Genomic DNA, 14,414 nt, shown 5'->3' with positions numbered 1-14,414 from the left:
TACATCATGAAAAACTATGGAATACTTTAAAAGAACTGGGGGTGCCACAGCATCTGATTGTCCTGATGCGCAACCTATACTCTGGACAGAATATGGAGAAACCGATGGGTTCCACTCATTTGTAATGTGGTGTTGGAGGAGAGCTTTGTGCATACCATGGATTGTGAAAAAGACAAATAATTGGGTGTTAGAACAAATTAAACCAGAACTGTCACTAGAAGCTAAAATGATGAAACTGAGGTTATCATTCTTTGGAGACATCATGAGAAGACATGATTCACTAGAAAAGACAATGATGCTGGGAAAAACAGAAGGGAGTAGAAAAAGAGGAAGGGTAAACAAGAGATGGATTGATTCCATCAAGGAAGCCACAGACTTGAACTTACAAGATCTGAACAGGGCGGTTCATGACAGATGCTCTTGGAGGTCACTGATTCATAGCGTCACCATAAGTCGTAATCGACTTGGGCACATAACAACAACAACAAAGCACATTACTTTATATGTACAAGTCACACATAAGTCTCTGGCCACAGCCAGTGAATCAGAATCATATAGATCAGGGTCAAAGTCCTGACTGGTGATAAGCACATAATGGATCTCTCAATTCTCTTATATATTATATATCAGTATTATATGTTAGCCTTATACATCAGTATACATTTCAGTATACAGGTAACTTATCTTTAAGTATAATGTGCTATTAATTTAAACAAAGACATTATACAAGTTACATTGCTACTGTATGTTGATGAAGTTATATTGCAAGGAATCAACATCAGGCACATTACATTTCCCTGTCAGTACATTTCAATATATTTCTATCTCTTATCTGAAAAGAAATGGAATAAACTCAAACGTCAGACCTCCAGCTAGCAGCATAGCAGTATGTTGGATCAGTCTGAAAGACTGATAAGAAACTGTTCTTGCTCTCCTCTTTTTATATGTCTGTCTCAAGCCTGTGACCTTAAGCTCACAGCTGTCTTCTTGTCAGTTGTGTCTCTTTGTGGAGCCTCTTCATAGAACTTATCACGGGACCAGTTAAACCTTATCATAACAACTAGTCATTTCCCACCAGATGCAGGTGTTGCACTAGCTACATGTTCTCAGCTTTTTTTTATTTATGGAACAAAGAATGCTTTGGCTGACTGCCCCAGAACAAAGGAGGGGGGAGCAGAAAAACTTCCCCCCCCTTTTGAACTTTTTAAGGTTTAACTGAAAGCTACGAGGAGCTCTGCATACCTGGATGTATAATATTCTATACATGATGATTAATACATACATTATAAACAGATGGGAAATTTACATATATTAAACATGGGATCAGCCCATAACATGCAGCTGACACATGACACCAACAGGCTGATGGAGAGCTGGCAGAAGCCCCCAAAATGGGGCATCCCGGGGACATGGTGGAGCTGAGGAGGGGGAACTTACAAGAGATCTTTCTCACATTTGGAGCACTCCCCCAGGTCCCCATCCACTGGAAAACTCTGTTGCCCAAAAGGCCAGCACAGTAAAAAATTGATAATGGGCCTCTATGGGGAGCACTTACTCTCTGTACGCCAATTCGTGGGAGCCAGTGCTTCCCAGCTGACTCATGTGCACAGCTCCAAATGGAGCTGGTGTTCAGCTGGGCTGGCAGCTCCTGAGTGAGAGGTGGAGTCCGTGGGGCTTCCTGCCTGCTCTTCCTCTACTGGTCCCCCTTCTGCTAGCTCCCTGGCATTCAGATTGCTCTGTAACTGTCTGAATCAGTATATGTCCCTAGAAGCTATGAGCATGCCTCTGAGTACCAGTTGCTGGGAATCACAAGAGGGATAGCACTGTCCAGGATGCTTGACTAGATGAGCTTTTTGCCTGGTTCAGTTGGACTCTTCCTATGTTCTTGTGTTCATTTTTCAATAAACAAAGTATTACCTTTTAATTATTACTAATAATTAACTTAATTATTAGTTATTTTAAAAGATGTTTTGCTTGCTTTTTGTCTTCAGTGTTTTACCACCTACTTGCTGCTCTGGGCTCTTTTTGGGAGGAAGGTCAAGATACAAATTTAATAAATAAGAATTTACCATATCCACTAACTCCCAACCCCTCAAACTCCAATCATCCCCTGCACCTGGAGTGGTACAGTCCATTATATCACCAGAGGAACTTACCACCACTCATTCATTCATTCTTCTGCATGCCTCAAATGCCAGCAGAGCAGACTATGAATATACAAGACTGTCACTGCCTCCTCACATCATTCAAAATGCATCTCATCTGTCTTCTTAGCTTTATTGCTTTCCCTTGTAACACAACCTGCCCCCTTGCAATCAATAAAAATTCAGGTAGCATGGAGCGCTCCACAAAGAGTGCCTTGTCATGCCTTTCACTTGCAATCATTTATTATATATATATGCACATAGTTATTGTGCCAAGTCTTTCTGATAGGAAATCAATGGGCAGGAGAAGAATAATCTTGAACTGCAGAGAAGTCCATCATAAAGTTAAGGCATGAACTCCCACCTGGCTAGCCGTAAGCACATTTGATACATTTCTAAAAGTGAAGGGAACGCAATGGGGATTTCAACCCTGGGGCTCTCCAAAGTCAGTAACTGTGATTGTTTAGAAGACCACAAAGCTCTGATGTCTAGGAAGCAGAGACAGGCAGAGTCGCAAAGTATTTTATGCAATTTTAAAACAATGGATTGTACAACTTAATTTATTTTAAATGTTTCTAGTCAAAGCCCTCCCAATATGGAAAGAAAAGAAAACATAAGCCAGTTACAATAAAATACAATTCAATAAAATGCCATTGCTTTCAACAGCAGTTAAAAATACCTCGCCGTCCAGCTCAACACTCATATAAAATAATTACATCATCAGGAAGCACACACACACAATTTAAAACCAGCAGTAATATTGTCATGTAATAATCAGAAATTCAGTGCAGCATCTCAGCTAAAAGTAACTCCAAATAACGGACTTCTCAAGGCTGTGAGGATTCTAAACTGTCATCACATCAGACTAAGAACTAAGCGGCAGGAGATTATCTGTCCTCATGGCTTGGACATTGTCACCAGCTCTGCTCTTAGAGGAAAAGGGCCTTCATGGGAGGGACTGCTCTTTATCAAGGGGAAGACAGCCAGGAGCATCATTGACCATTGATTGTAACTTTAAGAACTTTTGCTTGAGCTTGCTTTTTCTTCCTTCCCCCCCACCATTCTTTTTCCCTTCAAGAAAAGTATCTTGAAAAGGAGGCCACACAGGATATATAACAACAAGAACTTTACTATAAAGTTTATAAAGAAAACCAAGCCTGCAGCGTGGTGCTGCATGTGAGGCAGAACTGAAAACTAACTGCACACTGCCTCGAGGCTGTCTCAGCAGTACTTGATATGGCAGGCCTGGAGGTCCAATGCACTACACCCCTCCCTCCTAGATCTCATAGTCCTGAAGATACCAAGAATGAGTCCTAAGGTGGGTCAATTGACAGCTGTTTCATATTGGAGCTGCACCATCTAGTCCCACATTCTGGCCCTGGTTCATGCTGGTCCATGTCAGGGTCCAGAAACAAATGCTCTTGTTTGGCATCTAGAGCAACCCCTGGCTCATTGTTTTTCGCCACTTGAGCATCCCCAGCACTCTCAGAATGAACTGGTAGAACCTGAATTCACTCTCTCACCTGGTCCACATGTTGATGTAAAATGTGGCCATGCGATGTTTGAGCCCAGTAGGACAATGGTCTATGTCATGACCCAGGACAGAGGGGAGGTGGTGCATGAGGCAGACTCTGATTTTGAGGACATGAGTGAGAGTTTGACAGAGGAGAACTTGCAGTGTCCCCAATTTCCCTCTCCCCCCATGGAGACTCAGGAAGAACTGTCAGAAGATGCTGCTGAGAGCACTCCCCCTCCCCCAGTGGCCAAGGAGCCACCTGACCAACTTGCAGATTCTAAACTAGATGCTCAGCAGTTTCCCATGCCTGCCCAGAGTGTCAGCCCCCCTCCTTCAGAGAAGGAAGTCAAGCTCCAGCCTCCCTTCCCTCGCTCTCACAGGATCCAGAGGGGCAAAGAGCAATGGCTGGCAGGGTTAGGAGGAGTGGTCATTTGTGCGTGAAAGTGAAACCTGTTGACAAGGAGGGGGTGCTGAGTCAAAGTCTGTAGTCGGAGCGCAGCTTAGTCAATGCTACTCAGGGAAATTAGTTCCTAGAAAGCATAGTTAGGTGAATGAGTCGAAGGGCTTTTAAGATCGATGTAACTTTAATAAAGTGAGATAACCTTACTGAACTGAGTGCTCCTGCAATTCTTAGTGCCGAACAGGACAGTCTCATCGCTTGGGTCACGGTGGCAAGAATCCACATAGCACCAGCATCATAGTTCCTGACATACACAGAGTCATCTGGGGTGAACACATTTGCAAGTCTTTGAACTGCAACTGATTCCCCTTGGTCAGTCCTCAGTCAGCTCAGGGTGCATATGAACAAGTAGCATTGTTAGCCATCGGTTCATTAACAGTTCAGCTGGGCCTCTTCTGGTTGTGGCACAAGGTGTGATGTGTTGTGTCAAGAGAAAACTTGAAAGGTGATGGTCCCAGCCACCTTCAACAATCCATTTCACTGCATCCTTTGTTGTCCTAACCATCCTTTCAGCCTGGCCATTGGTTGATGGATGAAAAGGGGCTGGTGACATGTCAAATCAGTCCATTATCCAAGAATGTGCAGAATTCTGCAGATGTGAACTGGGCCCCATTATCTGACACAATGGTGATTGGCAGCTATGTGTTGTTAAAAGCCTGTGTAAGGTCTTGTTAGCAACACGGGATGTCATTAACAACACAGGAACCATTTCTAACAATTTGGAACAAGAGTCAACAACAATCAAGAAGGTCTGCTCCTAGAAGGGGCTTGCAAAGTTGATATGAAGATATAACCATGGCATTTTGGTTGATTCCCATTGGTGCACTGGGGCATGTGGTGGAGCTGGTCTGGAAGCCTGACACTTGTCACACCTCTTGATGCATTAAGAACATAAGAACATAAGAAGAGCCTGCTGGATCAGGCCAGTGGCCCATCTAGTCCAGCATCCTGTTCTCACAGTGGCCAACCAGGTGCCTGGGGGAAGCCCGCAAGCAGGACCCGAGTGCAAGAACACTCTCCCCTTCTGAGGCTTCCGGCAACTGGTTTTCAGAAGCATGCTGCCTCTGACTAGGGTGGCAGAGCACAGCCATCATGGCTAGTAGCCATTGATAGCCCTGTCCTCCATGAATTAGCTACCACCATGTTTCCCCACAGGAGGCACCCCTTGTACACTGATAGTTCATATTGTTTGGATAAAAATGGTCTGAATTTCTCCTCAAGCTTTGCTAATGGCCATCCCCTCCACACCCAGTTGAAAACACATGCATGGATGATGCAGTGACAATATCTGCAGCGCGGCAATATCAGGTAATGACTCCAACAACAGCACGTCTAAAAGAGGGGATGCATCAATCTCAGCAGGAAGGAGGGGGAGGCGGCTCAGAGCATCAGCATGGGCAATAATTCTGCCAGGTCAATGTTGCAAGGTGCAGTCATACACATTATGGAAAACTGCACACCACAGCATGCATGGAGACAATATTTGAGGCATCTGCTGGTTAGGGGTCAGTAGCAATAGTGAATGGTTGACTGTACACATAGTCATAGTCACTAGCCACAATAGGGCCACCTTATCAATCTGGGCATAATTCTGTTCTGTTGAAGATAATGCTCTGGAGTAGAAAGCAATGGCACCTCACAGGAGTCCTCAAGATGGTGGCTCAGGACAGTCCCAATACTATATGGGGATGCATGACACATGAAAATCAAGGCCATCTGTTCATTATAGTCTGCCAAGACACTGTCAGATGTTAGAAATGTTTTACATCACAGAAAGCCTTATCTTGCCAGGCTGTCCACTGCCACACAACATTCTTGTGAAGAAGGCAATGCAGTGGTTCTGCCACTGTAGCCTTATGTTGCAAGAATGTGTGATAGGAGTCCTAAGAAGCCTTGGAGTTCCTGTTCATTATGAGGTACTGGGGCTTCATGAATTGCTTTAACTTTTGCTGGGGTAGGTCAAATGCCAGCAGCATCAATACTGTAGCCAAAGAATTCAGTTTGGGAGACACCAAATACACATTTCTCATGCTTGACCCGAAGTCCACCATCAGTGGTGTTGCAAGTTCAGCAGTGGATTTGCCAGCAACCAAGATATCATGAAAATATGGTGTGGCACCTGGTATTCCTTTAAGAATGTCCTCCATTAAGCTCGGAAAAATGCCAGGGGCCACAGAAATGCCACACTGGAGGCACTTTCCTCTGAATGCTGCACGATGACAGGTGATAGTCTGAGCATCCACAGTGGTATCATCCACAGACAGCTGCTGATAGGCCTGGGCCAGGTCCAACTTTGCAAAGATTTTTCCTTGCGATAGTGATGCCAAAAAATGGCTCATCACTGGGATTGGATATGGGTGCTGATGCAGGGCTTTATTGATAGTGCACTTGTAGTCACCACAAATGTGGATGTCTCCAGTGGGCTTCCATATAGTGGTAGTGGGTGTCTCCCATGTAGGATGTGTCACTGGCTCCAAGATGCCTTGCTCTGTGAGTCTACCAAATTCAGCATCAATATTTGCTTGTAGTGCAAACAGAACACAGCGGGGTTTCATACTGATGGGGGCCACAATAGGATCCAAGAACAACAACTTAGGGGGCCCCTTATATTCCCTTAGGCCTTTATCCAAAACAGCTTTGACATCAGTTAGAATGCTATCCCATAATGATCCATCAATCTGGTGGACACCTGTGAGAGCAATAGCCAATGGCTCAACCCAGTCTAAGCCAAGGAGACTGATACTATGGCCTTGAACAACCAATAACTGTAAGTTCCCATGGAAAAATCTGGTAAAGCACCTCAGCTTCACAGATGCCTTGTACTAGAACTTGATTTTCCTGGTAGTCAGTAAGTTTGGGGTGGAAAGGAACAATTTCTGGTCCCCCACATGGAAATATTTGCTGGTAAATTCCTGGTGAGATGATAGCATATCCTGAACCAGAATCAACTTCCATGATGCATGGAGTGCCCTGGATGGTGACTGTCACCCTCACCTTCTTCCCATTGGCAGAGTACCTCAACCCTGGCTAAATGTGGTTAATCACCTTCTCTGTGTTGTCATATGTGGAAGACTTCTGTACAGTGTGTGTGGTACTGCTTTCTGTCCTTGATGTTGTTTCCCCTTTCACTGCACTCCTGGGGACAACCTTTTTCACTTTGGCTTGGCATGTTCATTCAATATGCCCAACCTTTTGACAATACCAGCACTGTGCACCTCTGAAACAACGGGCACGTCATTCATGGGATCTGCCACAGCTCTTACATTCTACTGGAGAAACTTGTCTAGATCTCAGAGTTCCTGCAGCATGTACTCTGATGCTGGATTAGGGTTTTTTCCCCTTGCCTGCTGACTGTCATAGGTACTTTACACATATTCCATAACAGATGAGCATCAGTTATTGGATCTTTCTATCCCCGCCCCCTACTCTTGCTGCACTTTATTTTGCATCTGGGAGACTGCATCATGGCAACTTCATGACAATTGAAATTGCTTGTGCAATATGGCACAGAATTGTCACAAACACTCAGAAAGTTGTGCTTCTGTAACTGGCCACAGCCAAGATTTCTACAGATTTAACCTGGAGCATCGTCTTTGCAACACACATGTTCCATCACTGAGCTATCCCTGCCCACCAACACCCCCCACAACAGGAGGAGAGTTTTTCAGAAATGAATGGGACTGGGAAAAAATGCTAAACTTCTGCTGGGCTATGTCCATATTGAATGCTTCTTTTCATATGCGTTGCAGAATTTTGGTTTTCTTGTTGCAGAATCTGAAGTGGAAGCAATGTTTCAGATATTTGAGACAATCAGAAAACCATCAGCAGTATAAGGGTTAAAGAAGTCACCCAATCATCTAAAACAATTATCTTTCTATTTTTATGGAGTAGTGTGCAATTACATTGTGCTGTCTAAACAAAGAGATCTTTAAAGCCTTATCAAATATTCATTAAATATCCATATGATGACTTGCAAGTCTAGATTTTAGGAAATAATGATAACAATTCAATTGGAACCTTCTTTTTTTTCCCCTTTGGTGCAATAAACATACCATTTATTACAATCATTCTCCACTGCATCTTTATGTATTTATTTCAATTGCAGCCTTACTCATGGATTTCATTTATTCGTTCTCATTTAAAAGCCTCATTTTAATATAGCAGCCTCTTCTGCTGCATGTATAATTCAGACATAAGTGTCCCTAATTTATCTATAGGTGCAGTTTTGCACTGGAGTTTATTATACTGATGAGTCCAAAAGGCATGTCATCAGCAACAAAATCGGTTATTACCATATTATCAGACTACAGACAGAGAGCAACACCATGCTCTCTAAGAGACAATCATTTTCTCTCGTTTTGTTTTGATTTAACAATGAAAGAAAAAACATAAAGAGAGCTCTGCTGGATCAGACGAAAGCCCACCAATAAGCACATTGCTAACCGAAAACTCATGCACTTACAGAGCAACACACACACACAAACACTGGGATAGGGGGTGTTTGGATTGATCAGGGGTGTCCCTCTGCTCAACTCTACCAGCTGAGCCAGCCTTTCATCAGTCACCAAGTGCCATTCTCCACCTTCTGCCTACCAAACAGGAGGCACAGTGTCAGGTTCCTTGTTGGCAGAGCCCACAAGAGCACCTGAAGTGGTGCATTCTGAGGTTGGGGCAGAGCAGAGATGGCCTGGGATCTGCTGAATCCGAAACTAGTCTCCCTGCCATTACATTGGTGTCAGGCCTGATCCAGGCCCAGTCACTACACTAGCCTAGAGCTGGTGCAGGGATGAGGCCTGGAGGTTTTGCTCACACACACCTTCCACCATGAACGGGCAGGTTTTGGATGTGGTGGTCTCTCCCCTGATCTGCAAAACACCACCAGTGGGGCAGGAAGGTGGACTGAGCCCTGAGTGTGGATTCTGATGTAGTCCAAATGGCACCATCCACACACACACACGAGGAAGGATGAGGAAACTTGAGGGAACCTCATGATTTCAGAAGTGCAAGAAAGCTTTAGGGGAAAACCCCCTGAGAAGATGGACCACCATCAGTCCCGTGAGCTTGCTGAGTGGCCATGTTTTCAGAGGTTGAGGGCAGAAATAGAAGACCGGTTGGGAAGAGATATGGAATGGAGCATCCTGGAGAAGGTCATGGCTGGCACTGGAACAAAAAAGACAAGTGCTCTATACAATATTTAATTTATTCAAATAAAAACATTTTTGTGAATGCATATTGGGTTGTATCCAGCCAGGTTCTACTCATTGAAATGAATGCACCTAAGTTAGTCCCACCCATTCATTTCAATGGGATACCACCCATGGTTTCCTGAATACCATCACAAATGCACCCACTTAAGACTTTAAACTTGAGCAAAGCTGCCTAAAACAAAAAAGAATATTTTGACATGAAGAAAGTTTTAAACAAGAAGCCTTCTGAAAAAAGAAAAAAAAGGAAAGGAAAAGGGTGGAAAGCCTTAATGAAAGGCCAGGTAAATGTTTTGTTCACCCTTGATGATGCCTGCATTGTAAGTGGGCTTCGTTAAACAGATATCCTTGTAGAGCTACTATGAATTTATAATGAGGCCCCTTAACATTTATGTTTGCCTCCACGGCAGGTGCAATCATTTATTAACACTGTAATAAATGTTTAATCTTGATCATCTGTAACCTTTTTGATCAGCTGCTTAACCCTCCATGCTCTGAGAAATGATCCAGAAAAAAAGGCTGCAAATCATATAGCATTAACAGTAAATTAAACTTTAAATTAGAAATGCTAAATTAGAAATGGCCATTCCAGTCACAGAGTGTGGCGTTAGTTGCACATCTCATGAATAACTTTACCTGAGAGATTGGAGAATACTGGGGCAGGCAAGAAAAAAGGACTTCTTCACATATGTCATAGGCTCCAGCCAGGGTGTGCGTGCAAGCAAAGTTCATCTCAGAGCCTACTCCAGGAGAACCTCACACAGGATCATCTTTGAACCACTGCCCAGTTGGTAAAATCCCAATAGAGCAGGAGTTGGAAATCACCAACCCTTGGGCCAAAATTAGCCCACCAAGCCTCCCCATTACGCCTGCATGGCCATTTCAACCAGGCCATGGCCACCTGCCCTACACATGATGTCATTATGTGAGGCATGTAAAGATATGGTTCTCCACTGAATGCCAGGTTTGTAGGCACTGCCAATGAGCTGACTGGCAGCAATGTGAAGCTCTGTCCCTTTGCCTACCTAGTCTTGTTTCAAACTGTGCGGACAAAGAAAAATGGGTGTCACGCTCCGGTCTAATGCTGGATCCCCTGGAGAAAGCAGAAAGGCCAGAGGCAACACTGGTCCAAGGTTGCTCAGCCATGGATAACTCCATGTGAGCAATTTTCTCCAACAAAGGCTGGGAGTGGACTGAGGCCTTTTAAGTCTCTGTCTCCAGAAAAGCTCCTCTATTTTATACCTCCTTGAGAGAACTTAAAGGGCCAACCCTCTGGGCCTGAAGATGGGCACTCTTGCTCCATTCCATAGCCTCCCTCCTGGTGAGCTCTCTGCACTTCCAGATGGGTGATGAGTGGTGGACGGCATCTGGTTCTTCAGATCCAGGGGGAGGTGCCTGTGAGGGTCCAGCTTCTGGCCCTAGTAGCCCTGGAGTTTCCTTTGGGGGCTCCTCTACACCAGCCTCCATTGCCCTCAGTTGCAGCTTCCATTGCCTCCTTGTGTTCAGCCATTGGCTGTGAGCCCTGAACCTGACCCATTTCCCCATCTGGTACCCATGAAGACTCTGACTCCATGTCCAGATCACTTCTTGATTCAGGGGTCATGACACTGGGTCATCTGATGGCTGGTGATTGACAGGTGGGCAGCTCCATGCACTTGTCAAGGTTGGCCCACAGGGATGGAGGAGAAAAGGATCTGACCCATCAGCTGAATCCAGTTCCTTTGCCCTGCAGTAGAGATATGGAGGCAAGCCAACAGGGCCATTCCACCACCAGCTGTCCTGTGGGAAGGATATGCTCAGCTTGTTAACTGTGGGTTTTGTTTTTTAAATGTAGTTTGATGTAACTTTTAAGGCACTTTGGACGCATTTGTATTCTTAAAGGCAGGATATGCATAACTGTAACAAATCAAAAAAGCTTACAGTAGCTGAATTTGGCCTATTAGCTGAACTAATGCTGTGCCAAACATTTATTCTGTTTTTTTTTAAAAAAAAAAAGCTCTAGTAATTGATGAGAAAAAGAAGTTAATAATTCATAAGAAAAGAAGTTAGAAGTTAGGCGAGAGAAAGTTTCAGAGAAATTCTCATGGGTGGGGTGTGGATTTTGTTGTTGCAATTGCCTTCCTTTTAAGATGACTGTGTGTGTCCATTCTACAGATCACCTCTCTCACGGCCTGTACTCTGCAGCTCTCCTGGGTGCCCATGTTTCCTAAAAACTCCACGCCAGCCTCAGCTGGGCTTTCTTGTAAACTTGGGAAGAAGTGAAGGCTGCTTTTTGTGCATCTGACAGCTTTGTCGCCTCTTAAAGTGAAGTCCTTTTACTTGAAAGAAATCAGTGTGGAAATATTTTTAAAGGAAGGTCTTTCTTAAAAACCAAATCCATGTGTGCACCAATCTCAGACGCTCTGTAGACAGCCTCCCCAGCCTCCTATTTTTCAAATAAGCCTCAGGGGAAGATGCCATGAAGTAACTTCTCCCATGTGGCTTTTTCAGATGAGGAGGCACGGGCAGCTGAGGAGGCTGCAAGCTGCTGGAGAAATATTTACTGGAAAGAATAACACACCCTCCCCCCCTTGGACTTGACTTGTGGATGGGAATGGAAAGGATGTTATATTTTCCATAGTTCTTACTGTTTTATTGGATTCCTATTAATCCTGATGTGCCAGATGGCATAAAGACATCAAAAGAGCTGCATTAGACCAAAGGTCCAGTATACTGTTGTGCTGAAAGTTTCTGCTGTGTTTTTCCAACCATGCTCTATCAAACGTTGAGAAAAGAAATTACACTAGAAAATTATCGGCATGTGTGTGGGGAGAACATTTCAGTGAAATTTTTTTGGATAAAGTATGGTTTTTTTGTCATGTTTACCATACTTTTGAGTCGGCTGAACGTTGTTCGTATCTTTTCTTTCATCCTACAACCCATCTCTCCAGTGGTGTGCACTCTGCAGCTTTTCTGGATGGCCTTGCTGCAGTTAAAGCCTAGGGGAAGATGTCATGAGGTAACTTCTCCCATGGTCCTTTTTCAGATCAGGAAGCAGTGGCAGCTGGGAATGTTGCAGACTGCTGGAGAAATCATTATGGGGAGGAACGCACACACTTGCGCATGCAAACACCCCCACACACACAAAAGCATCCGTCACCTTGCGATGATAAGCCCAAAGCTGAACATTAAAACCCAGTTCTAAAGGAATGTTAAATGAGAAAGAGAGAAAATGATGGAAGTCTCTTTCACAGGGTAAAAAAGGTTTTGAGGTATTGGACAAGTGGTTTCAGCACAGAACTTCAGCACCATATGCTATTGGGCAAGACATTTGGGGAGGTGCCTAACAGTAGCATGAACTTTCAGACTGGTATCTCAGAGTACACTGTCTTCATGTAGATAATGGATAGTCAACTTTTTTAGGCCAATGGGCATATTTGGATTTTTGAGTGAGTGCAATGGGACTTATTTCCAAGGTAAGCATGCAGAAGGTTGTGCTCTGTGTGATCAGGTATTTTCAATTATTTGGAAATTCTACTTAGTTTTAGTTCTATTGAGCTACGTGTGACAGATGCTTATCAGTGGTTCATCCCGTCTCTCTCTTTATGTTTTCCCAGCAATGACAATGCAGTTCATAAGCCATCGGTTTCCTGACTACCATGATCCCACCATAGGTAAGTTAGGCTCTCTTTGTTACCTGGGCTGTATAGCCAGAACAATGAGAAATTGGACTTCCATATGCTGAAAGGTTTGTGGTTGATTAAATGTCCTTTCTCCAATTAACTGATTCATTCATCAATCAAATATAAACATATTTTCATGTAAAGCAACATCCATCTATAATTTCTAGTTCGGAGATTCGGAGGGAGTACAGGATAGGCTACAATATGGCCCTATCTGTGCTGTATGTTTAACGTAGTATCCTACCACTTTGAACAGTATCCTGGGAACTACAGTTTGTGAAAGGGTGCAGAGAGTTTTTAGGAGACCCCTATTCCTCTCACAGAGCTACATTTCCCAGAGTTCCCTATATATGTATTTATTGTATTTATATACTGCCCCATAGACGAAGCTCTCTGGGCGGTTTACAATAACTAAAAACATTAAAAACAAATATACAATTTAAAAACACATTATTTATTTATTTATTTTGTTTCATTTTTAGACCGCCCATAGCTGATAGCTCTCTGGGCGGTGTACAAACAGGATTAAAATACAATAGTATAATAAAATCAATAACACATAACAGCAAGTTAACTAAAAACAATTTAAAACACAATTTAAAACAATTAAAAAAGAAGAGGGATTGATTGTTACATCACTCTGAGGATTATAGCTCCTCAGGGGACTCCTAACAACTTTCAGCACCATGAAAAACTATAGTTCCCATGATTCTTTGGGGGAAGCCTTGACTCTTAAAAGTGATATAATACTGCTTTGAGTGTATTTTGCAGTTGGGGCTAAGATAAACTGAAGCTACCTGTTTTAGAATCGTAGAATGATAGAGCTGGAAGGGGCCTATAAGGCCTTCCAGTGCAACCCCCTACTCAATGCATTAATCCAAATTAAAGCATTCCTGACAGGTGGTTGTCCAGCTACCTCCTGAATGCCTCCAGTGCTGGTTGCCAGGCCCAGCCTCCAAGAGGTCTCCTGTATCTTTCAAACTTGTGCAGGGGGAAGGGAGAATTCCACCTTGTGTTTTTCCCATTACAGTGTGGCAAGAAAACCTGCACTTGGCTGAATTTTCTCTTCTCCTAAAGATACAGAATCGTTCTCAGGCCCTGAGCCTGGCAACCCTAGTTTGTTACCAACACCTGTGTGAACCCTTGAATACTGAAAAGGTTGGACAGACAGTGCACCTAGTATAGCCTTTGTAAACCCTTTGAACATTCAAGATGGCACCCACCCCCACCATATGCTACTTGGCGAAATAGTTTGGGAGATGCCTAATAGTAAGAGCTTTCAGGTTGGTGTCTTAGAGTGGTCTTCATGTACATCGAGGGGAAACAACATTTTTAGGCCTGTGGGCACATTTGAAGTTTTGAGTGAATGCCATGGGTGCCATCCCCCTTCAGTCACTTCTTTCACTCCTCCCTCAGATTAGTTCCCCT

General features: G+C 43.8%; 1 protein-coding gene across 1 annotated transcript in view; it reads left to right on the top strand.

Moving 5' to 3' along the window:
• RIT2 (Ras like without CAAX 2) overlaps positions 1-14,414 on the top strand; it is a 217,253-nt gene that overhangs the window by 61,058 nt on the left and 141,781 nt on the right. The window contains exon 2 of the mRNA XM_061607402.1: positions 12,921-12,977. Within this exon, the coding sequence (XP_061463386.1) occupies positions 12,921-12,977 (57 nt within the window). The remainder of the gene's footprint in view (positions 1-12,920; positions 12,978-14,414) is intronic.

Source organism: Rhineura floridana, chromosome 1, assembly GCF_030035675.1.
Source record: "Rhineura floridana isolate rRhiFlo1 chromosome 1, rRhiFlo1.hap2, whole genome shotgun sequence".
NCBI lineage: Eukaryota > Metazoa > Chordata > Lepidosauria > Squamata > Rhineuridae > Rhineura > Rhineura floridana.
Note: the sequence above shows the minus strand (reverse complement) of the source record. Positions and strands in the feature narration are given on the sequence as shown.